The 25,137-nt window shown below is 33.6% G+C and overlaps 1 protein-coding gene across 1 annotated transcript in view; it reads right to left on the bottom strand.

Annotated features, from left to right (window-relative positions):
• CTNNA3 (catenin alpha 3) overlaps window positions 1–25,137 on the bottom strand; it is a 1,693,405-nt gene that overhangs the window by 413,231 nt on the left and 1,255,037 nt on the right. The window contains exon 12 of the mRNA XM_017876520.1: window positions 2,870–3,070. Coding sequence (XP_017732009.1) covers window positions 2,870–3,070 — 201 coding nt within the window. The remainder of the gene's footprint in view (window positions 1–2,869; window positions 3,071–25,137) is intronic.

The raw sequence follows: 25,137 nt of genomic DNA, 5'->3' as shown, positions 1-25,137 counted from the left end.
AATTCCTGATGGGAGGAGGAGCTTAGTAACAGGGATGAATGGGATGGGATAAAGAAATTCACATGAAGATTACAATATTATGCTTCTATCTGGGTGAAACGTACCATTCCAGATGTTGACTACATTTCATTAGACTTTATGAACAATATAATTTCCTGAAATATAATAGGTCAGCCCTGCTTCTTAATGCTGAGAAAACACTTAGAAAATCATCAAATTTTGAAAATGTACTAATAAGCTACAAAGTCTGATTAAAATCAAAGGTGCTATGTTCTAAAAACATTCTTTGTGATTTAGATAAGTATGGCTTATATTTCATCATTTATGACAATACTTTAAGGCAAACTTTGCAAAGATGGAAAAGTCTCGGTAATAAACGACAACTCACAATAACTCCTCATTAAGTCATTTTCAGAAAGGAGGGTTAAATCCTGAAGACTGTATAAACGAAAAGGAAACACAGAGAAAAACAGTTCACAGGTATTACTGTTCACTTGCTAAAAAGTAAACTATGAAGGCCTCGTAACACAAAACAAGATATTTCCAATTATTTAATTTGGTAATTATTTATAAATAATAAGTCTAAGATATGAAACAGATGCAAACAAAGATGAACATCTCCTGTTAGTAAATTGTGGAGGATAGAGTAGTGGGAAGTATCTTTCATAGACAATATCTCCATGGGAAAGAAAATTTTCACATTTTTCAGCTTTGGTTAAGATCAAACTGATCTAATTAGCTTTCTCATCTAATTTATTGCGCAGAATTTCCTTTAGTGAGGCATGCTTTTCACAAATTTCAAGGAAAGCTATTTGGAGAATAGTTTGGAATTAGACATAAACAAAATGGAAAGCTTTTCAAAGATACACCAAAATTTTCTGAATAACAGAAATAACAAAATTGGGATGTCATAAACTATACTGTTACACTAATAATAAGATGCTGTTTATACACAATAACCTAGGATTATTTTATATTCATTTTATTTGGGATATAGAACATAATTTACCTAGAGAATTTTAATTAAAATTATATACCACTAGTTAGAAGAAAAAAAGATTTTTTTCTAATATTTTCTATATTAGAAAATATAATATCTATATATTTTCTTCTAATATAGTCATATCGATTAGCTATCTGGAAAGGTTATTACAAATCAAAGAGGGATTAATAAACTCTTAAGTGTGTAAATAACTTTGTCTCATTATTTTCTGATTTCAGAGTGATAGAGCCTAAAACTGTAAATCTGGTACCTCAAACAGACATTATGATCATAAAGAGCATGCTCACAAGACTAACATGATTATAAAACTGAGACAGAGGCAAAATATTAGTCCTGCTAGATTTTACCTAATCAATTCCTGATAGGAAATTTTTATTTGTCTAAAAAAAAAACCCTGTTACATTCTTCTTTTACTTATATGCTATTCTCAGAAGGTAGAAAAAAATCAGGGACACAGATAACTCTGTATTTAATTTTGACCAACAAGAAAGGAGTGCTTAAATTTAGTTACGGAAGAGATAGTGAATGACCAGAGCACAATCATCTTTTTAAACAAGTAAATATATTACCACAACTTATTGAAAAAGTAACTACTATGTGCCCTATTGATACCGGTGACTTTGAGGAGCAGATATAGAAATATAAATTTAATAATATCAAGAGTTTTATCTTTCCTTACCACATTGTTAGCATTGCATTATTTTAGAAATATTTCAAAGAGATAATAAGAAAACTATATACCAAGATTCATCAATGACTTTGTTTATCAACTTACTAGAAAAACAGCAAAACCGATCATCAATTCCCTGCAAACCTTGCTAAGCTTGCCTTGCAGCATAGTGCTTCAGACCTAGTCTCTAGTGAATATTATTCAACTGTTGACTTGTTTCTCTTAATTCATTTTGAGGAGTGACTTCAAAATAAAAGAAAACTTAAAAAATGACTTATCCTTGTCTCTTCTATTCCTTTTGCTAAACAATGTTCCATATTCCATATGCATAACATGAAAAATGATTCTCTAGGATCGATAACTTAAGGTTGGAATTTCAAATATTTTAGGAATCACAGATGCACCATCACCCTACTGTTAGGAGACAATAGTAAAAAATCTAACCTGAGGATTTCACAGATTCACAAAGGGTTTTCACAGAAAGGAGTTCTGCTGTTATGACTTATAAAAATAGTTGATTGTCCTCATTGTTTTTGAATCCATATGAATTCAGACACTTCTGTAAGTTTCTTGGAGAAAGGTTAACAATAGTGTTAAAACATCATTTTACTGAGAGATTCAAAAACGAAGCATTTACTGGCTGATTTTTAGAAAATATTAACTTGAGTGCTGCAACCAACACAAAATACTGGTTCCATATTTCTTACGCAATCAAAGAAGATTATGTGCAAGAACAAATTGCTGTTTTGCAAACAGACTGCAAATGAAGGTAAGAGCATTTCTCTGGAAACACAGGACTGACTTGCTATGTTTAAGTAACGTAAACAAAAACCTAGGGATATCAATGATACAGTTAAGAGAGGGTTTGGTGATTATCACATACTTAATACCATATCAGTCTAATTATATCTCCTAACAGATAAGGCATTAATAAACATTCTAAATGGTTTCTGGCTAAGGCCTGTGGGTAATTTACATAACGCATGTATTTATAGAAGACCTCTTTTCAACAATGAATATATTTACTTCTCAGAGATAAATTTCAAATTGCATAACCGAAGTGTGCAAGCACTATGTGGCAATATATGTGAAAAGAAGCAACACAGACTGGAATCTTTCCCACATATATGAATATTCGGTATCTATGTAGATTCAGATATGAGAAACAGTGCAGCTGTTATTGGCAACTGACTTACCAGTACTTGTAAGGAAGTTAACGTTTCTCATTACACCTTCTGTGTAAGCCCCTGGCTCGTAACTGTCCATTTCACCCGTGACGATGTGAGCAACTCTTGCTGCCCGGCCTCTGATAGCACCCGCAGCACGGTCTAAATTATCAGCATCCTGGTCTCTTAAGGCTATGATACACTTGTTGACATCTTCCAAGATATGGCTTTCTGTAAGTAAATCAATCAAATTAGTTTTTGTGTGTGTTTAAAAATCATACAAATCTAGCAGATTGTAATTATGTTAACTTCTGACTTCAGATAGAGTGCACATTGGAAATGGAAGATTTTGAGAATCATAAGAAAATTGGAGACATATTTTGCGTACATCCCTCTACTCTTTAATAGCAAAATCCATGAAATATAACATGTTACATTTTAAGAGAAATTTGTATTGACTGTATATTATTTTAGATTCTAGTTCCAGTAGATTAGATTTCTAGAGTGGCACAGAGGTGGAAATTAAAGACAGTTTCTAGATTAAAATGAAAATAAACTATGTGATGATGAAATGCTACATTGTGAATGAAAGCAATATTATACAGATTATAAAACTTATATATAATAAGGAAAAGATTGATTTAAACAAATGAATTCCAGAGAAAGTTGCCTACTCTGAAGAGTGTCTCCTGATCTCCTCCTCTCCATTCTTCTTTAGATGACTAGGGCATGAACATAGCAGGAAGTTTAAAACATACACATAAAACAATCATAACAATATGATCTCAGTAATTCCAGGACATATCATTAATTCTCTTTCTCTCTCTTTTTGTCTCTCTCACTCTCTCTTTCTGTCCCAATCTGCTTGTGTATATGTGTTGACTATGTGTGTGTTTTGAGCTACAGAGGAGCTCTTCAGTTTCCTTACAGAGTCACACTTCCCTCTTATTGTACAGAAAATAAAATCTGTCTGGGTGTGGTGGCTCACACCTGATATCCTAGCACTTGGGGAGACCTAGGAAGGAGGATGACTTGGGGCCAGAAGTTCAAGACCAGCCTGGGCAGCACAGCAAGACCCTTTACAACAAAATAAATTTACCCAGGAGTAGTAGCATGTCGCTGTAGTCCTAGTTACTTGGGAGGCTGAGGTGGGAGGATTGATTGAGCCCAGGAGTTAGAGGCTGCAGTGAGCTTTCATCACACCACTACACTCCAGCCTGGATAATAGAGTGAGGCTCTATCTATCTATCTATCTATCTTAAATTAAATATATATATTTAAAATTTAAGTGTATTTATAAATATAACATTATTTATTCATATATTTATTCATATATTTCATAATGATATGTTCCGGAATTACTGAGATTTTATTGTTTAATTGTTTTCTGTGAATGTTTTAAGGAAATAGTTATTAAAGATATTAAGTGGGGATTCATGTGATAAAGCCAGAAGCCAAAACACTAAATATATCCTAAATATATATGCACCCAATACAGAAGCACCCAGAATCATAAAGCAAGTCCTTAGAGACCTAGAAAGAGACTTAGACTCCCACACAATAATAATGGGAGACTTTAACACCCCACTGTCAATATGAGACAGAACAATGAGACAGAAGGTTAACAAGGATATCCAGGACCTGAACTCAGTTCTGCAATAAGCAGACCTAATAGACATAATTGTTGAAAAAAGAAAATAAAGTCAAACTACCATTGAATATGGTCCCTGTTAACCTTCTGAGACATGGCTTCTGTTATTCTGTTATACATATTTTATGATTTCCAAAATCGTTCATGATCTTCCATGTCTCTGTCCTTGGGCATATTAAAACCTTGGTCTAGACAATCTGTCCCCTTTGACCTGCTTGCTCAACTCCTACTATTCTTTCAAGCCACTAGGCAAATGTTCCTGCCTCAGGAAATCCATGCTGACTTCCTCATTCCCTACAACAAAACCAACTTTGTTCCATGTTGTTTGGGATTCACATAAAATGGTATATGCTCTTCGATTAGAGATTCTTCCTGTGTTTTAATTATTTACTTATAAAACTCTCTCTCTCTCTCGTAGAATTTGAAATATATCTGAGGGAAAGAATTTTATCTTATTCCTCGAGGTATTCTATATACTACCTGTTATAATCCTTAGTACCTGTTAGGCTAACAAGAATGCTTGTTGAATGAATGAATGAATGAATGAATGAATGAATGAAGCTCTCATAAGACATTCTTAAATCATGGGTTATGAACATAAGTAAACACTATCTGTGATCTGAAATTAGGTAAATTTAACCCACATTAGGGACATTCAAAGTCATTTACATGAAAAATATTAAACATTAAAAACCTTCATTATAAATTAACTAGGACTTTAACCTAATTTGTAGCATTCAGTTATGAATGTATCATTAAAGCCTACAGTAAATACAGTCATGGTCCAATCTCAACAGAAAGCATATGTATATTCTCATATTTCCCCTGGAACAGAAGTACAGGTTTGAGTTTAGAAGGCATAATAATCATCAATTTTTACGAAGTTCACAGATGTACACTTTAATGACACATTAAGAAGTTACCATTTTCAAGTACATTGGTAAGATCTTTTTTTAAAAAAACAAATGCAACATATATGTATTCTATGAATGTTTACTCTGTATTCACTAAGGTGCTCAATTTTATATTGCAGAGCTATTTTTCTTAGTCCTATACAAGTGAAAGAATAGTTACAGAAAAAACAATGTCCATTCTTGGAAGATTGATAATATGTAATAAACTCTGTAATTTCTCTTTAATTAAAGATGAAATGATAGCTTGTACAAACTATGTTTTCCTAGTGAATTTTGCAGAGGAGAAAATATACAAAGATATTCACTAACAATGAATGAGTAGTCACCTCTTCTGTAGAAGTATGATCTATATGCCCATGAATGTATTATTTAATGCAGTTAATAATAATATAGCAAGAATTTTTCTGTTTTTTTTTTTGTTGTTGTTGTTGTTGTTTGGCTGTACAGAAGGTTGTGTGATTACTGCTCACAATTAAATAATGCTGTCAGAAGCCATGGTGTTAAATATTGTTGAAGAATTATAGAGGTAAGGTCAGACGTGGAAATAAAAGTCTTATATAAACATATAAGATATAAAAAATAAATAAGTGAAATAAGTGAAAAGAATCTATAACCAGACTTAACCCAAAGCAGCTATAGTAAGAATGTTGGAGAAGATGTATAAATAATCTTTGAAATTTCTAAGATTAAATACAGCACAAAAGAATTGGAAAAGGTTCACAAATTTCGTATTATTGTTACACTTTCCCATTACCCTGAATGCTTTACAGAATGCTACCAACAACTATTTGCATGAGGCTTAAACATAGAATGCTAGAAAAAGAAAATCAAAATGTTAGGTACCTCCCACATACGCATAATAACTAAACATTAAACGTCTTCTTAAAAATGATTATTTCTCTGCTATTTATATTTCTGGTGAATTTAAGTGGCTAAAAGACCTTCATGAAGGCTTGAGTTTTTATGCCCCACTACACAGCCCTTAAACTTTTAGGAAAGAATAAAATGCCAAATACCTTGTATATAACTTCCTACTGTTGAATCTCTTTAGACTTTGCTGCTAATGGAATGGCTTTACTATTTAAACACAGCAAAAGTCATTTGGCTCTCTCCTCAAATAATTTTTTTTCTGAAGTAGATGCACTTGAGCTCAACAAATGCATCATTTAAAAAATGAGGTTAAAAGAAAGAATATGTTATTATAGAGCAAGCACATTTAGAATACTATGGTTTGAAGGATTGTCACAGAGCAAAGATTTTTCTTAACAGCTTCAGAGTATCAGCTTAACATTTGCTCTGAGGTGAGGGGTGGAATGTCCTGGTGTTAGCGTAAATGCTGAAATGCATTTATTTAAGAGCAGAGAATTGTTGAATTATTAGCAATTTCTATCAATCATTTTATGGCCATCTTGAGATGCAAAGGGTGATTTCTATTATGTTGGAAAATAGTAATACACAGGATAATAAAGGAACTGATCTTTGACTAAAAGGTACTTTGGTGCAAGCTTTTTTTGGTGCAAGCTTCTCTGGCTAACTCCAACTTCAGTCGCTATAGGAAGTGTAGCACAATAAAATTTTGAAATGCATTTTTTAAATTATAATTTTTTCTAGCTGTTCAGTTTCACATATATATATGTATATATAAACAACTATGTATATGTGTGTGTGTGTGTGTCTATATATATATATAGAGAGAGAGAGAGAGAGAGAGATTCTCCTTCTGTCACCCAGGATGGGGTGCAGTGCCGTAATCATAGCTCATTGCAACCTCAAACTCCTAGGCCCAAGTGATCATTCCATCTCAGGCTCTCAAGTAGCTAGAACTACAGGAACTCACCGCCATGCATGGCTGTTTTAATTTTTTATAGAGAGAGGGTCTTGCTATGTTGCTCAGGCTGGTATCGAACTCCTTGCCTCAAGCGATTCTCCTACCTCAGATTCCCAAAGTGTTGAGATTACTGGAGAGAGCCTCTGCACCTGGCCAGTTTTCAACAATTAAAGCCAGAATTTTAAGGTCAAATATATTGCCCCAGGGAAAGTAGAAAACAAACAAAATTCAGTGAGAACAAAATGTTAAATCATTGGCTTTCAACAGCCAAAGTAGAATTTTATAAATCTACAGTCCAGAGAACAGACTGAAAGTAGAGGCACATTTTTGTTGCAAAAGCTAGACTTGGTTGAGAGGTAAAAGTTTCTGCTTTTAATTCCTGAAGTGGGATTTTGAATATATCAACGGCAAAGCCTTAAGGGGAAGAGAGTTTATGCTGTAATCCATCAAGCAAGAAATGATACACTAACAACAGTTTCCTCCCCTGATATCTAGATACGCAAGAAAAAGATTCAGAGAAGAGAAGAAAAAAGAAAAAGTTATTAACTAGTTTTTCTAGAGAAACTGAGCTATATTGCAAAATAGATTGAATTTTCTAAATTGTCAAGATTAAGTTTAGCTACCCAGTGTATATGAGCTCAGAGAGTTAAGCTAAATTTAATTATTAAAAAAACAAGTTTCCATTTTTGCATACCTGGTTCCATAGTTATAAATTAAATACACATTACACAGGCAACTACACAAATGTTCAACAAACAAAACAAGAATACAGTAATTTTCTTTCCTATTTACCCAAAAAACATGAAACTAAAAGCAAATAGAATGCATTACTATGTGAGCTAATTGTTGTTTATCTATCTACTTAAAGATGGTCAAAATTTGTTTGGCAAGAGTTTGATTATGATTATTGGTTTCCAAATTAAACAATATCCCACAGAAAGATCTAAGCAAAAACTAGCTTGAGAATACAGAGTATGCATACAGTTAAATGTAAAATGTAAAGTTCCTTCTTCCTCTTTTACCTCCTAAATCCTTTCTTCTGTCTCTTCTCTCCTAAGTCTTAATATATGTTAGAAAATGTGATGATATAAAAAATAAAGCACAGTCCCTGTCTGCAAAGTTCACAATCTAGTAACCAGAAAATAAAGCACTTTTTATTTTATTGTCTTTTATTCTGCCCAATACAATAGTCAAAATTGTAGTCACTTTGTAATTTTACAAAAGTTTTGTTAAACTTTAACAAAATTTGCCCAGTTTCTTTGCACTGCAAGCTGTTTATTCTTGAGCTTTTAGACAGCTCGAATTTACTTGTCTTACTTTTGACAATAATAAAAAGAAAAATAAAGTCCAATATTGCTATTTCCAAGCCAATTATCAACAATACTTATACAAACTCTGCAGCACTTATTCACGCACAATTCTATAGATAAACACACACACATACAAAAAGAAAGTCATCGAAGCCTTCATACTTCTCTTGGTATGTCTTAAGTAGGCTCTTGTAACAACTTGTGAAGTTGTTAAGAAATGTATCAAAAGCTTGGAAATAGAAAAAATGGACTATTGCTTGTCCTTTCAATGTCCTGCTGAACAGATATTGCAATCAGGCCCACCTGGCAAATATCTAATTCTCCAGGAGTGTATCTTTGTTCCACTTGCTATTAGTGTTGATTAGGGTATTTTAAAACTCTGTAAAGGATAGTGCTCTTTTTTTAAAAAAAACTCTGATGACCATGTAAATGATTCTTGTTACAAAAAGTGTTATTTTCATAGAAAAGATAATCCTAAAGGCTACAGCTTCATTGCTCTGTAGGACATTAACCAGTTTTGTTTCTAAATGAGAAATTTTATTGAACCATCCTTTATCTAAATTTTTTAAACAAGGTTTTCATTTTAGTGCCTCTCAATAAATAAAATTTTTAGACGCGAGGTGTTTCCATGATTAAATTTGTGAACTCATACCTTCAAATTTAGAAACTATCCATACGCTGTATAATCCTTTGACTGCGGGCCTGAACTGGAAGCGACTGATTTTCCAATTAAGTGCTATCCAGAAGAAAAGATATAAAAGCAGCACCATTTTATGTTAAATCATAAACCCTATATTTAGCAATGCAGAACTACAAAGCTCTATAAGATAACAGAGAAAACTCTAGGTGGTCTTGGGTTGGGCAAGAACGTTTAAAATATAACACCAAAACAGTAATTCAACAAAATTTTTTAAAAATGAATACATTGGACTTCATAAAAATTTAAAACTTCTACTCTGCAAAAGACAGCTTAAAGAATAAAAAGATGCTGGGCACGCGTGGCTCATCGCCTGTAAATCCCAGGCACTTGGAGGCTGAGGTGGGCAGCATCACAAGGTCAGGAGTTTTTTGAGACCATCTTGGGGCCAATATGGTGAAACCCCATCTCTACTTTAAAATACAAAAATTAGCCAGGTGTTCGGTGGTTGCATGCGTAGTTCCAGTGTATTTGGGCAGGTGAGGCAGAAGAATCACTTTGACGTGGGAGGCTGGAGGTTTGGGCAGTGAGCTGAGATCACGCCCTGCAGCTTCAGCCTGGTGACAGATTTCCTGAGACCCCATCTCAAAAAAAAAAAAAAAAAAAAAAAAGCCCACAGACTGGAAGATAACATCTGCAAAACACCTATCTGATGCAGGACTGCTATCGAGGATATATAAATAATTCTGAAAATTCAATAATAAGAAAACAATTCAATTAAAAAATAAGCAGAAGATATGAGCAGACACCTCACCAAAGACGTACAGATGACAAATAAGGACACAAAAAAATAGGCAATATCATTTATCATCAAGGAATTTCAATTCAAAACAACACACTGCACATCTATTAGAATGACTAAAATTTAAAACACTGATAACACCAACCGTGAAAATGTAGAGCAATAACTCTCGTTCATCGCTGAAGAGAACACAAAATGGCATTTTGGAAGACAGTTTGGAATGCCACTTTGGAAGAGATTTCAGCAGTTGCTTACAAAAGTAAACATGCTTCTACTATACAATCCAGCAACCATACCTTGGTATTTACCCAGATAAATTTAAAACTTACATTCACACAAAACCTGCACATCTTTATAGCAGTTTTATTTGTAACTGCCAAAACTTAGATGCAACCAACGTGTTCAGTCAACGGAATGTATAAAAAGCAATGAAAAATGATTTATCAAGCCAAGAAAAGACATGCAGGAAATTTAAATGCATACTGCTAATGAAAGAAGTCCATCTGAAAGGCTACATACTGTACGATTGCAATTACATGTCATTCTGGAAATGGCAAAGCTACAGGGACAATAAAATTCCTAGGGAGGGTAGAATGTATAGGTAGAGCACAGGGGATTTTCCAGGTAGTAAAACTATTCTGTGTAATACTGCAATGGTAAATACATGTTAATATACATTTGTCAAAATCCATAGAATTTACAACACAAGGTGAACCCTACTGTAAACTATAGGATTTACTTAATAATAATATATCAGTATTGGTTCATCAATAGTAACAAGAAAGGAGGTTCTTCAAACATTCTACATTCAGTGTCAAGTCCATTTAAGACCTTAAATAAGCCCTGTTTAGCTTCTAAAATAGGAATAAAAATATTCAATCACATACATTTTTTACAGATGTCTACAAATAATGAATTAGGAATTGTGAACATACTACAGTTTTCTGAGAATATAACTAAGGAAAAGTTTGGTCCTATTCTTTCCCCAAGTTTCTAGTCTTCACGCAGTAACACCTTCTGGTTGTCAACTGGTTTCTTCGAGTTTTTAACAAATACTGTTTCAGTCTCTCTTCTTTTCCAGGCACTGTGCTAGGTAACAGATGCATAATATTTTGTTTAATTCTCATAATAATTCCAAGAGATAGATCTGTTACATTTCATTTTTATAGTTGAAGCAAAATAGAGCCTTTGAGCAGATAAATATCTTCTCCAAATTCATAAAGTTATAGTAATTTGAGTCATAACTCAAAATCGAGGTTTATCTAACCTAAGTGTCTATAAAAATGCTAAGGTCTCATCTGATTTCAAGATAAGGTGATTCTATAATTATATTATTCAGCTATTCCAAATGTATAATGGGAAGGGAAAATTATGGGTATGAAATATTTTCTAAATTTTATAGAAATGGTACAAAAGATTGTTTATGCTATTATAATCTATAGCTGAATGCATTATAAGTTTTCACATTAATTTTCATTGGGCATAAGATAATCAGCTATGCATTTTAGAAGGATAATTTTAATTCTACAAAGCTCACATTGACTATGCTCTGGTAATGTTAACATTCTGGATCTGTAATCAGGAGCCATCATAGCTAGATGGAACCTCAAGTATTCTAGAGACATCACCAGGAAGGTGGCCATGTAAGAATAAATAAACAAATGAAGTTTAGTGCCTTAGCTACTTAGCTATTCTGGTGTAGGAGCTAAAGTCTAAGTTATTGCATTTTATGGCATTCTTATCCTGACAAAATAAACAAAGAGAAAAAGTGAAACAAACCTCAGGCATTCTCACTCAGACCATACTCTTTTTCCATCTACTCCTCTACTACTGAGCTTTTTCATGTTAATTGTCCCATTGCTTCCTCTCCCATAGACTGAGAACCTATTAACATCTAATAACAAAGCACTGGGTAAGAAAAAAAAAAAAAGAAGAAAGCTTTCAGGATATTACCAGATTGAACATCAGGACTGTCAGCAGGAACAGACAGTAGTGAGCAGTTCTCTCATAATATGCAATAAAACCATTCAAGTCTTGCACACTGGATGCTAATGTTGGATGCCTCTGTTGCTGGATTGTCTTATAAAAAAGTCGGTATTCAATCGGGTACTATTCCTTTTTCATAGTTCAAAATATGGAATAACTTGAGCGTCCAATTTTGAAATCTATACTTTCAGGCACAGAAAAGCAAATCCCAGTACTGTTTAAAATAACCTTCTAAAGATATATGACACATATAGCAGAAAAGAAACCCTAAACAAATAAAGTACGTAAAATGCAAATGTACAGATAAAATTAAGAGTAAATGAGCTGCTGATAACCTGGTAAATTTTACTAAGTTTTTATTTATTTTTCCCCTCAGAATAATAAGTATATATACAGTTAAAATATCTTTACTACCTTCTAAAATACAGTATCTCTCCACGTGAGAAAAAGAGGCTATTAGTAAATATATGTCTTAGGGAAGTTCACTTCCCTAGTCAATGAATTAATTTTAAAGTCAAGTACAGCATCCTTTTGCTAAAATTTATTTTTCTCTTATATTTTGCTGTCAAGTGAACAAAAATTGTCAGAACAGATCCCTCTCTGTGAGACAAATTCTCTTCAGCATCATTTGTAATTGTTTCAAGGAAACCATAACTAAAAACTTAAATTTACCACACGTATAACAAAGGAGTCTATAAGGTTAAAATCAAACACAGGGTGTGATTTTTTTTTCCCATGCCCAAATCAGTGTCATTCACAAAATATTCTGTATCACCCTGATTGTTTTTATCATATGTAAATTGCTATAAAACTACATGGAATTGGACAACAAATTACAAAGACTAATAAAAAACACAAGGTAAAAAGATATGATTTGAAAGGTACCATGTTTTCAGAAATTCAATATAGTTCATCTTAACTCAGATTTCCAAAAAGTCTATACTTATTATTTACCTTTCCATGGAGTTTCTCCATGAACCTGCCACAAAACTTTCTAGAAGATTCTCTAACGGATCCTAATCATAGCCATCCAGTAACCTCTGAACAAGATTCCAATTTCACCAGTATCAGTAATTGTTCTCTTAAGAATTCTCTATTTCTTGATACTCTCTGTAATTTTTATTTATTTATTTATATTATTTCAGATTCGGGGGGTTCATGTCCAGGATTGTGTAACAGTGAGGTTTGGGCTTCTAGTGTACCCATCACCCACAGAGTAAAAATGATACCCAATAGGTAATTTTTCAATTCTCTCCTGCTCCTACTCTTCCCCCTTTTGGAGTTTGCATTGTGTGTTATTTCCATCTTCATGTCTACGTTTACCCATTGTTTAGTTCCCACTTATAAGTGAGAACTTGTGGTACTTGATTTTCTGTTTCTCAGTTATTTCACTAGATTAATGGCGTCCAGCACCATTTATATTGCTGGCAAAATACATTATTTCATTCTTTTTAATGGCTGCATAGTATTCCATATATATATACACACACCATATTTTCTCTATGCAATCAAATAATAGAATACAAAGATATGTATTTATATACTATTATTTTATTTTCTAATTTAACCCTGAAACAATATACAGGAGCCAAAATCTTATTAAACTGAATAAACTAGACTTATTTAGATATTAAAAGAGGGATACTAAAAGTACCTATTGGTTATACTGAACCCATTTTATCCTAATAAGTGGAATATAATCAGGCAAAATAATTAATGATGTAGTTTACTGAACTTAATTTTAAAAAGTATTGAAATACCTCAGTAAATTTTCATGGATTAAAATTTTAAGATAGTGATTATATTTTCACCTCAATTATAAGTTGGGTATCCATGTGAAAGTGACACCTTAGGTTTCTGACATGTATTAAAACCTTGTAAATGAACTCAGTTTATAGCAGATCCAGAAATGTTTATGAGTAATTTAACCACGGCTTCCCAACAATTCATTGGAATAGTTATTAAGCATTTTAAATAAATGAGTTCATGGTTTGGTAAAGTTAGATCAGGAAATAATAGTTCCCAAATTATCACCCTCAAGCAATTCCATTTCTAGTAAATAGTCCCCAAATTATGATCCTAAAAGAAATTCCATTTCTAGTAAAGAAGATGCTTTCCTATGCATACGTAAGTTTACAGATTCATGTCAAAATAAAATTTAAACCACAACTACTGATTGAAGTGAAACAATGATTTTAATTTATAATGCAAACCAACCATTGGTGAACACAAATAATAATTTAATTTAATAGAATGTAACAAATCAATATAAGCTTTTGCTTATAAAGTAATTACATAAAAAAGATGCTTATGACATAATTTTAAGTGAAAAAAAAAACAGGCTATATATCTATTAAGTAGGGCCTTCANAGATCAGGAAATAATAGTTCCCAAATTATCACCCTCAAGCAATTCCATTTCTAGTAAATAGTCCCCAAATTATGATCCTAAAAGAAATTCCATTTCTAGTAAAGAAGATGCTTTCCTATGCATACGTAAGTTTACAGATTCATGTCAAAATAAAAATTAAACCACAACTACTGATTGAAGTGAAACAATGATTTTAATTTATAATGCAAACCAACCATTGGTGAACACAAATAATAATTTAATTTAATAGAATGTAACAAATCAATATAAGCTTTTTGCTTATAAAGTAATTACATAAAAAAGATGCTTATGACATAATTTTAAGTGAAAAAAAAAACAGGCTATATATCTATTAAGTAGGGCCTTCATTTAAAATTCATGTATTTATTTCTCTACAATATACCACATACCTTTTAAGAAAACGTATGGAAGGAAATTTCCAAACTCCTAATTGTAGTTTTCAATAAATAGTGGCATTATGAGTAGTTTTTATGCTTTAAAGAATTGATATATTTTTCATAAAATAATATTGCATGCAGTAATACATATGCATTACTATTTTAAGATTACTATGAAAATTATACTCTATCCTTGATTAGCCATTGTTATTAAACAGAGAACTCTTATAGGTAAGGCTTAGGGAACTAAGCAAACTACCATTTATTAACATTTATATATTGTTGAATATAACATTGATACCTACAGATAAGGCTTAACATCCTTAGTTCTTCCAGTATTGTTTTCCTCTCTCTTTGCACACCAAATGATAGTAATTCCAAAGTGATATTTTTCATTCAATTAGTACTTACATATATATATGTATATTCACATGGTATATTCATTCATTCAATTTATGTTTCATTGAATAATGACATATTCATTTTAATGTGTATTTGCAGAGTTCCTACTACAAGGTATTTTGTAAGGTGTAGAGACAGTTCAAGATAAACAACTCACTGTCTTCACTTTAAAAGAACTCACAGTCTAGTCATAGAAATAAGCACCTAAAGAAATGACTCCAAGGAACATGATAAATGCCATAAAGTACATGGGTAAACGATGCTAGACCATTTCTTTTTCCGATGACATACTTACTTTTTCCATATGTGTACATTGTTGCATTATGTACTGTGAATTGTCCCACTGGGATCAGACTGATCACAATGTGTACATCTTGGTCTTTATGAAAATAATTTTTTAAAAGTTTATTGTGTATTTACAAATTCCTGGATGACTGTGGGAATAGAGGGTGGGACAATTTTCCTATCAAAATCATAAGTATATATTTAATAGGCATTGCTGACAAGAGTTATTAAGAGTTTGAAGACAAGTAATTGACTTACTGTGAGAGTTATTACTAGAGTAATATTTATATAAAAGATATTTTCTTATGAGAGTTTTATGTTACATAACCAATCTACAAATAGTATTTTATCACATGTCTTATATGTTTACATTCTCTTTTTTTTCTTTGCACATTTTAAGTAGTTTTAGTTGGCTCTTTCACAACTTGCAAAGTACAATTCATGGCCTTTGTGTACACGATTTTAGTTTTGTTTAGATCAGATTTATGAAAAGAGTGGCATGAAAATTAAAAATCTTCCTTGTTAAAGATAGGAACACCAATAGTTCTCTTATTTCCTAATTATGTGCTCAAGAACAAATTTTTTGCCTCATACAGAAACTAGGAAAGTGAAAATTGGCATGAATAGCAGTCATATGCCCAGTAGTTACAATGATTGCATGGGATCACTATAATGTATCTATGGTATTGTATTTAGAAGAAATTCTTGACAGGACTCAAACATGATGAAAGACAGTAGCACATAGAACACACATCCATATAAGGATCACAGTAGGAGAAACCAGTGGAGGTACTGTAATGAGGCCAGTGATAATAAAATCAGGAAGAAAGTTAGCATGACAGCAAAAGCACTGATAGAAATGAGAGGTAAAGTATGGAAAAGATAGATAAAACATGAAACAGAACACATTTCTTTTTTAGTGCTAAGACTAAATTAAAAGCAGAGAAATTATAATCTTCTTTTATTCAATTCAAGATCTTCAATGAAGATATTAAATTTCTTTTAAAAATGCAAAGAGCCCAGTTAGCTTGCATAGCTTATTCTCCTTTTAGTTCTAAACCTCCACTGTCAGACCCTCTAATCAAACCATCTCGTACAAATTCAGTGTTATTATCTCAGCAACCTTGCCTGGAAGGCCATTCCTTGCATTTAAGCATCTCTGCATGAAAAACAGATTCACAACATCTGGTCTGATTTCCTTTTCCGTTAGTTTTCATTTTGTTGCCTCTTCGATTTTATTTTCTTTTCCAATCATGTCTGTTGAACTGAAAATAGTAATTTCACTGGTATCTATGTTCTTTATTTTACTTTCTATTTTTAGGGTTAGAGGTCTACTCTGTTGCTTAAGGTTAGTTGTAAAATAATAATTTGGGGGACTATAATTACCCTTGTTTTCTTCATACAATTTCAAATGTCGACATAAGCTTTATTTTCTTATAGTATTATTCACACCAAACACCTGAGTTAAAATTGTAATCTTCTAAATTCTTCTAATGACTGCGAATATTTTCTCAATGCTGTGTACATCCATGGGCTCTGATTTATTTTCCTTTCCTGCATCTGGTTGCCTCTTGTGTCTTCTGTGCTAGTGAATTTTCAACATTTTAAGAAAGAAACTGATCACTTAGAACAATATTATTTTAACAGAAAAACACCACAAGAGATATATAATATTATAACCTGAATGATAAACATAATACTTGACTTTGATGCCAACAATAAGTAAATGCATGCATATGGTACCCTACATTCCACCATAATTTATTCTGTGGTGCATGCGTGCAAAGTGAAGATGCTATATATTATAAAATCACATTAAAGGACCAAAATAAGAACTGGACTATTTTTCTCACACTTAATATATCATCTGCTATCAAAGAAAATCAAGCCAAAATGCAAAATTTCTTTGTTCCTTATCCTACTATACAGATCTATGCTATCATCTAAAAAAAAAATGTTGTGTGAGACCTAATATCATTATATTTTCAATGAATAGTGACATGTGGTGAATTTAATCATGTTCCAGTGCTACAGTTTTCTCTGTAACTGACTTGTATGACATATGTTCAGTTCTTGAAGTGTTAATTTTTATAATTTGCTGTCAGGTGCCAGGAAAAAATATATCCCCTGATACTGATAATGTCACTTTTCTGTTCCAACAAACCTAAGTTTATGCCACTTGTTTATAAGTTGTATATGTCAAAATCATCTCCTTGTCAAAACAGCAAACTTTGAAGATGAACTCATAAATATACTAATAATTTACAATGGCTTAAAAACTTAAGATCCTAAAGTCATACACATATGCATATGCATATTCACACGGACATATATATGTGCATATATATATATGCTTTTTATAGCCTATTAAATTTAGTATTTATAAGACTAATCCTGAAGCTAAGAAGCTAATAATAAATTAAAACAAAACAAAGAATCAAAACATGTTTACAAAGAAAATATAAAAAATAGAAAAGAAGAACACAAATAAACCAACCATAAGGTTCAAGAGAATTACCATTAATATCCTATAGATTTGTCACTATACTTTCTGGCAGCCAAGGCAAAAGAGAAACATAATCTGTTGGAACATGAGATAATTAGTAATTTTTATCATTTGTTTTTTATATAACTTAAATATTCTCTTTGCCAAGCTCTTTTGCCCCAATGGATAGCTTTGAAGATCCTATACTATAAATGGGCTATTGACTGAGGGATTTAATGGCAAATGAAATCAATAATACCTACAGTAAGCTCTTCAAGCTGTCGATATTGGCATGTCTGAGAAAGAGTGATATATATACATATAGATATAGATAGATAATATATAAACAGATATATATATATATAAAATACATATATTCATAAGTGGCAGCTCTGTTTCCACCTCTCTCGCATGTCAATTCTATAACTGCATGTCATAGGTAATTTGGAAACAAAATCTCTGGTAGTTTTATCCCTCTCTTCCCAGATATAATACAAACTTGTCTCATTAAGAAATGTTTGAAGTGGCCGGGCGCGGTGACTCATGTCTGTAATCCCAGCACTTTGGGAGGCCGAGGCGGGCGGATCACGAGGTCAGGAGATTGAGACCAACCATGACTAACATGGTGAAATCCCATCTCTACTAAAAATACAAAAAATTAGCCAGGCGTGGTGGCGGGTGCCCGTAGTCCCAGCTACTTGGGAGGCTGAGGCAGGAGAATGTTGTGAACCCGGGAGGCAGAGCTTCCAGTGAGCCGAGATCACGCCACGGCACTCCAGACTGGAGCGACAGAGCGAGACTCCGTCTCAAAAACAAAAAGAAAAAAAGAAATGTTTGAGTTGACTCACTTTACTTATTTCTTTCAATAGATAGCTATATCTATCAGTTTTATTTCATTGCTGATTATTCAACTTGTGATACCTATTTTCTCTTCCAACAGCTTTATATAAAATCAAGGTGCTCTTTGACTTCCCTATGGATGAATATGTCTTACTAGTATAACTGGGTGTGACATATACAAAGACAACACAGATACAGAAATAAGCCTGGTACCTATGGTCTGATAAGTCCTGGGAGTATTCTGAATTGGAAATCGGGGACTACAATCATTCTGAAAAGACCACAGGTATGTCAGAATATAGAGAAGCAATCAGATAAAGAGAGGCATTAACATATAGATAAACTATGTGGCCTTATTGTTAGAATACTCGATTGTTGTTTTGGCTTTGCTGCTTACTAGTTCTATAAACTTAGATAAAGTGTTAACCATAAACTTGCATTTCCTCATTAATAAAATGTGATTAATAAGATTGACAGTCTCTGAGACTGTTGTAAGTATTAAATAAAAATATACATATAGGCTGGGTGCAGTCACTTATTTCTATAATCCAGCTCTCTGGGAAGCTGAGGCTGGTGGACTGTTTGAGGCCAGGAGTTTAAGACCAGCCTGGCCAACACGGCAAAACCTCGTCTCTACTAAAAATACAAAAATTAGCCATGCATGGTGGTGTGTGCCTGTAATCCCAGCTACTCCGGAGGCTGAGGCACAAACTGAGCCAAGATCATGCCACTGCACTTCAGCCTGGGTGACAGAGCTAGACTCTGTCTCAAAAAAAAAAAAAAAAAAAAACCAAACACACAGCATAGTAGCTGGCATCTGGTAGGCATGCAAATATTGATTGTTTGTATGTTGACTTTACTTTTGCAAGTTGGTTCCATCATTAAATTATTCCATTTCTTTTTTCTTTTTTTTTTTTTTTTTTTTGTTTGAGATGGAGTCTTGCACTGGCACACAGACTGGAGTGCAGTGGCGCAATCTCGGCTCACTGCAACCTTAGCCTCCCAGGTTTAAGCAATTCTCCTGCCTCAGTCTCCCAAGTAGCTGGGATTACAGGTGTCCACCACGAAGCCTGGCTAATTTTTTTGTATTTTTAGCAGAAATAGGGTTTCACTATGTTGGCCAGACTGGTCTCGAACTCGTGACCTCGTGATCTGCCCAGCTCAGCCTCCCAAAGTGCTGGGATTACAGGCATGAGGCACCACACCCGGCCTCTTCTATTTTTTCTAGTGGTAAATAGAATAGCTCAATAATGAGGTTAAACTGCTCAAAGTGGAAAATACTCAATGTCCGTATTATAAGTTTACTCAGTTTAGAGGTACATTTAAACAGGTAATTAAAATACCATGAGGCAAAAATAATAACTGATTTCATCTCACATGAATGTGAAATAACTCAGATAAAATTCATTTGTTCAATATAATGGTAATTATTTCATGCTGTGTTTTATGTTACTGATAATTCAGGGAACCTAAGAAAGTAATTACTAGTACAACAGATATGTAATATTAAAGAGACTGTACTGAATTAAATTATTTGTATTTTTATTATGAGAGCTATTGATTAGATGCATAGAGTTTATTAATGCTCTGACTGTTCAACCCTCTTTACCTGTATATTTCCCTGCTGACTGTGATTTCCTTGAGGAAAAATACTTCATCTTCTTCATTTATTAAATGTTCAGTACCAAACAGAGTGTCAGGAATATAATAAACATTCAATAAAAGTTGTTGAAATGAACCAATATTATACACTGGCATTTTCTTACATTTTATTTCATTAATTACTTTGCAAATTACATTCCGTTTACTCATACATCAATATATTAATAGTTAAGAGAGCCCTAAAATATTATTGAGACAGAGCAGGGTTACCACTTTTTAAGAGCCTATGTACCTCAATCATGGAAATAAAGACAAATTCTGAGTTTTTTGGAGGGAAATTCTAAGAACCCAGTTAGTCCTAGAAATAAATAAGGAACTTGTTAAACAAGAAGATAATCGTAGCCTAAAACAACAGCCAAGGAAGTGAAAGTTCCAGAGGTGTTTGCTTTCCCCTTAGATACTAATGATAACATCTTAATGTCACTGAGTTGTCTTTCAGAAACTTGGACCCTCACAGGGAACCCCCCGCCTAAAGGATCCACTGGAATGAAGACTGCAGATAAGGGGAAGTGAAGACTGAACTTTAATCACCGTATTTGTTCCAAGTTTTTCTTGAGGGCTTTGGAGAAAGTCACTCCCCTACCCAAAGAATATTTTCTATTCACTCCAATTTTTAAACAGACTTCTCTGCCTTAACCAATTGCAAATCAGAAAATCGTTGAATCTACCTATGACCTGTAAGCCCCTGCTTCAAGACATCCCACTCTTTTACACCTAAACCAATATGTAACCTCCATGTATTATTTATGGCTTTGCCTGTAGCTTTTGCTTTCCTGACATTTACCCCTGCCTTTAACCATCCTTATGTGCAAGCCATTAAGGAGATCAGGATTTAAGCATTTAGCTGCCTGGTCCTCCTTGCTTGACATTCTGTAATGAAAGCCTTTCTTTCTATCACTATCCTGGTGTAGCACGATACAGACTAATACACTATCTGGTGTATTAGTCCATTCTTAACACTGCTATAAAGACATACCTGAGACTGGGTAATTGATAAAGAAGGGTTTTAATTGACTCACAGTTCCACATGGCTGGGGAGGCCTCAAGAAACTTAAAATCATGGCGGAAGGCGAAGGAGAAGCAAGCACTCCCTACATGGAGACAGGAGCGGAGGCAAATGCCAAATACTTTTAAACCATCAGAGCTCATGAGAACTGACTCCTTGTCACGAGAGCAGCATGGACGGAACTGCCCCTATGATCCAATCACTTCCCACCATGTCCCTCCCTCAACACATGGGGATTACAATTCAAGATGAGATTTGGGTGGAGACACAGAGCCAAACCATATCACCTGGATTTACTGCACAGGGCGAGCAGACCTCAGTTTGGTCCTAGAACGTTACTTGCAAGACAGCTACAATATAATCCGCTTCATTAATAAACTGCCCTGGCAAAATCATGACAGTAAGAGAAAACTGACATACTTGACTCCATCTTGCTTCTGACCTCTAAGCTGTCCTTGGTCATTCCTGGGCATCAACCAAGCTAACTTTGAGAGGAACTTATAGTTTAACTTTGAAACAAAAATGATAATATTCCCTCCCTAAAACTAACTCCTCCTTGTTTGGGGGCTGAAATGGTCTTTGTAAGACTGAGAGGCCACAAGATAGATATAGTTTCTAAAATCACTTACTGGTCAGGAGTCATGTGGCCAGAGGTCACAAGATTTGTGACCTTCAAAATTGTTCCTATATATAACAACACTACTGTGGAACCTCAGATTTTTTTTTTTTCCAGATGTTTCTCAGACTGACCGCAACTGGACTCATGACTCTTGAATTTACTGGTCTTGTTGTCTCACTCAGAGGCAGACTCAGTACCTGAGGACCGTTTTCCACACCTTTATGATTTTATCCCCAACCAATCAGTAGCACCCATAACCTAAATCCTTGACCGCCAGATTGTCCATTAAAACCCCCTAACTTCCAAGCCTTCAGAGAGGCTGATTTGACCAACAGTCCAGGCTCTCCTACATGGGCCAGCTTCAGGTCAATTAAACTCGTTCGCTACTGCAATGCTGTGGTCTCAGTAGTTTGATTTTGTTTGTGCAGCAGACAGAAAGAACCTGTTACATGATTGACTAAACTCCTAGCACATATTTATTGAGATTCTAATATGTGCTGATCACTTTGCTACTTTCAAGGTAAAGCATAACAGTACTTTTTAATGTCCTGACTGTCTTAATGTCCTGACTGTCTTGAGCTTAAAGTCCTTTAGGAGAAAGAGATACTAAATTAAATAACAAGTATAAAACTAACAACACTTTGCCTAATGTTATCTTAGAGAACAATGTGTGAATACATTCACGTAAGATAGTTACGTAAGACACTTTAGATCAGACTTGTCCAACCTGCAGCCCTGTTGTTCAGGACAGCTTTGAATGTGGTGCTGTCCAACACAAATTTGCAAACTTTCTTAAAATATTGAAGTTTTTCTTGTGGGTTTTTTTTTTTTTTTTTTTTTTGTACATCGGCTATCATTAGTGTTAGTGTATTATATGTGTGGCCCAACACTTCTTCTTCCAATGTGGCCCAGGGAAGCCGAAAGATTGGACACTCCTGCTTTAGATGCATGAAAAATGGCTAGAGGCAGGACATTCCAGGGAGAGGGGAGATGTGGGAGAACTAAGCGTGATGCCCTAAAGCCAGGGTGAGTATGGCGGAATTGTATAATCATCTCCTCCCTTTGCCCTAAGGCCAGGGTGAGTTTGGTAGGAAGAAATACAGAAGAGTTAAGCAACTTCTAAAGGATGCTGTTTCAAGAGTATAATCAATCAGAGTTTAACATTATAATGGACAATGAATGGGTGTCTATATACAGATTCCAATAAATTTATTTGGACTCTGAAAATGTTTAGGGTCAAATAACCATGATTGCACTCCTTGCTACACAGCTGTGGCTTAGATCTAATCAAAGTTTTTGATAGACTGCTTGACACAGAAAACCTATGGTTGTGGTGTTAAATTAGGTAATTTATATTAAATAAGTGACCTGATGCCTAGAACATAATGTGTTCTCAATAAATTTATTTATTAACAATAAATTGTGTTAATATTCCAACTAATAAATTACTTAAGAAAAATATATTGAATACAGTGCTAAATGATTGTAATCAACTAACTTTAAACAGTGCATCTAATTTCAAGTGTTTCCTTTTTTTTTTAAGATTGTCTCAAAATGAGGTACATTGACCCCCATCATTGCCATTTGCATTCATTCAAATGTACTTGACTCAGATGTCTGGTGTTCCTGTTCTGTGCTGCACTAGCTTGCAAGGTCTTGCTTTTTCTTGGAAACCTGCCACTTAAAACAGATTTCAGAGTAAACCTCCTGGTTTTGTAATTTGCTCCAAGTCTACTCTCTTGGACAGAATATCAGTAACTGGATTTGCCACATCTTTTTCTTTCATCATACTGACTACCAGGGTGGAAATAGTCATATATTGAAAGTAGCATCCTTTCAGACTCCTTGTCTGCCTACACATACATTTTAACTTTTTAGTCTCACTACACAGTGGAAAGATAGAGGCAAAAATGCGTTTCTCTGAAATCACTATCAGCAATGTTATCTCTCTTCAAGAAGAACAAAAAAGGATAATATTAAACAGCAGTTAATGACAATGAAAAAAGGGGCTGAGAACTAATGAAAATAATTTTGAGGAATATTCTCTAACTATATGCATTATCTTGACTCCCAAAGAAGACCTGCCTCTACTTTTGAGGACCATCATTTAGAATGGGCACGAGACATAACTCAGTGGTTTGATGAAGAAGTGATGATAGAGATTCTTTCATCTTTTCATTTGTAGGCACTCTTCTTCATCACCACCACAAAGAATAAGAATGGAATACAAAATACTGTGGGGATTTTATGTCCATTGAAAAGCTTTTCCAGTTCAATGTACTTGTTCTATAAGCTTTCTTGTTGCCTGGATTTCCAGTGTTCCGGGGAAATTTTCAAAATTTATATGAATTTGTTTTCCATATCAATGACTGAGTCTTAAACCTAAAACTATATGAAGAAAAGTCTTTATAGTTATAATAATAAGCTAATGTTGCATACTTGTACATACAAGGCATTGTTCATATATTAGTAATTCCATTAATCTTCTAAATGACATAAAGAGATAATTAGTATCATTACCTTCATTCTTATCAAAGATATAGAGACAAACAGTAATAAGCAACCTGCTCCAAGTTCAAATACCAATATATTAAGTGGTATAGAGTTAGGATTAAATCTGGACAATTCAACTCAAGACCTCTTGCTCTAAACCAATTCTCGATGCTGCTACTCTTGTATAATTATGTCATTATAAGAATATAGATAGTATAATGATATAGATAATTTTTCCATGACTATTTAGTGAAATAACCATACTTATATCTTCCTCATTGCAAAAGCAGATCGTTTTGATATGTTTTGCTTTCTTAAGTTTTAAAAAGTTTCTGAATAAAACTTTCTTTCAAAGGATTTTATTTACATAGAACTAATTAATTTACCCTTTTATTAAACAATATGAATTTTCTCCTCAAAGGGCCCCTCTGATACTAATAAATGTCTATCCTCCGACTTTCCAAGAATATCAAACACCAGCCAGCAGATTTATGTGATAGTGGAAAACACCCAATTACTTCCGGCAGAATGCTTTCTTAAAAGTGCATGTATTCTAACCATATAGGGAATTTAAACAACTGTGCTTAAAACAAAAGAAAAAAAAAAAAAA

This window comes from Rhinopithecus bieti, unplaced genomic scaffold (genome assembly GCF_001698545.2).
Source record: "Rhinopithecus bieti isolate Rb0 unplaced genomic scaffold, ASM169854v2 scaffold_8307, whole genome shotgun sequence".
Taxonomy (NCBI): domain Eukaryota; kingdom Metazoa; phylum Chordata; class Mammalia; order Primates; family Cercopithecidae; genus Rhinopithecus; species Rhinopithecus bieti.
This window is presented reverse-complemented; position numbering and strand designations above follow the sequence as displayed.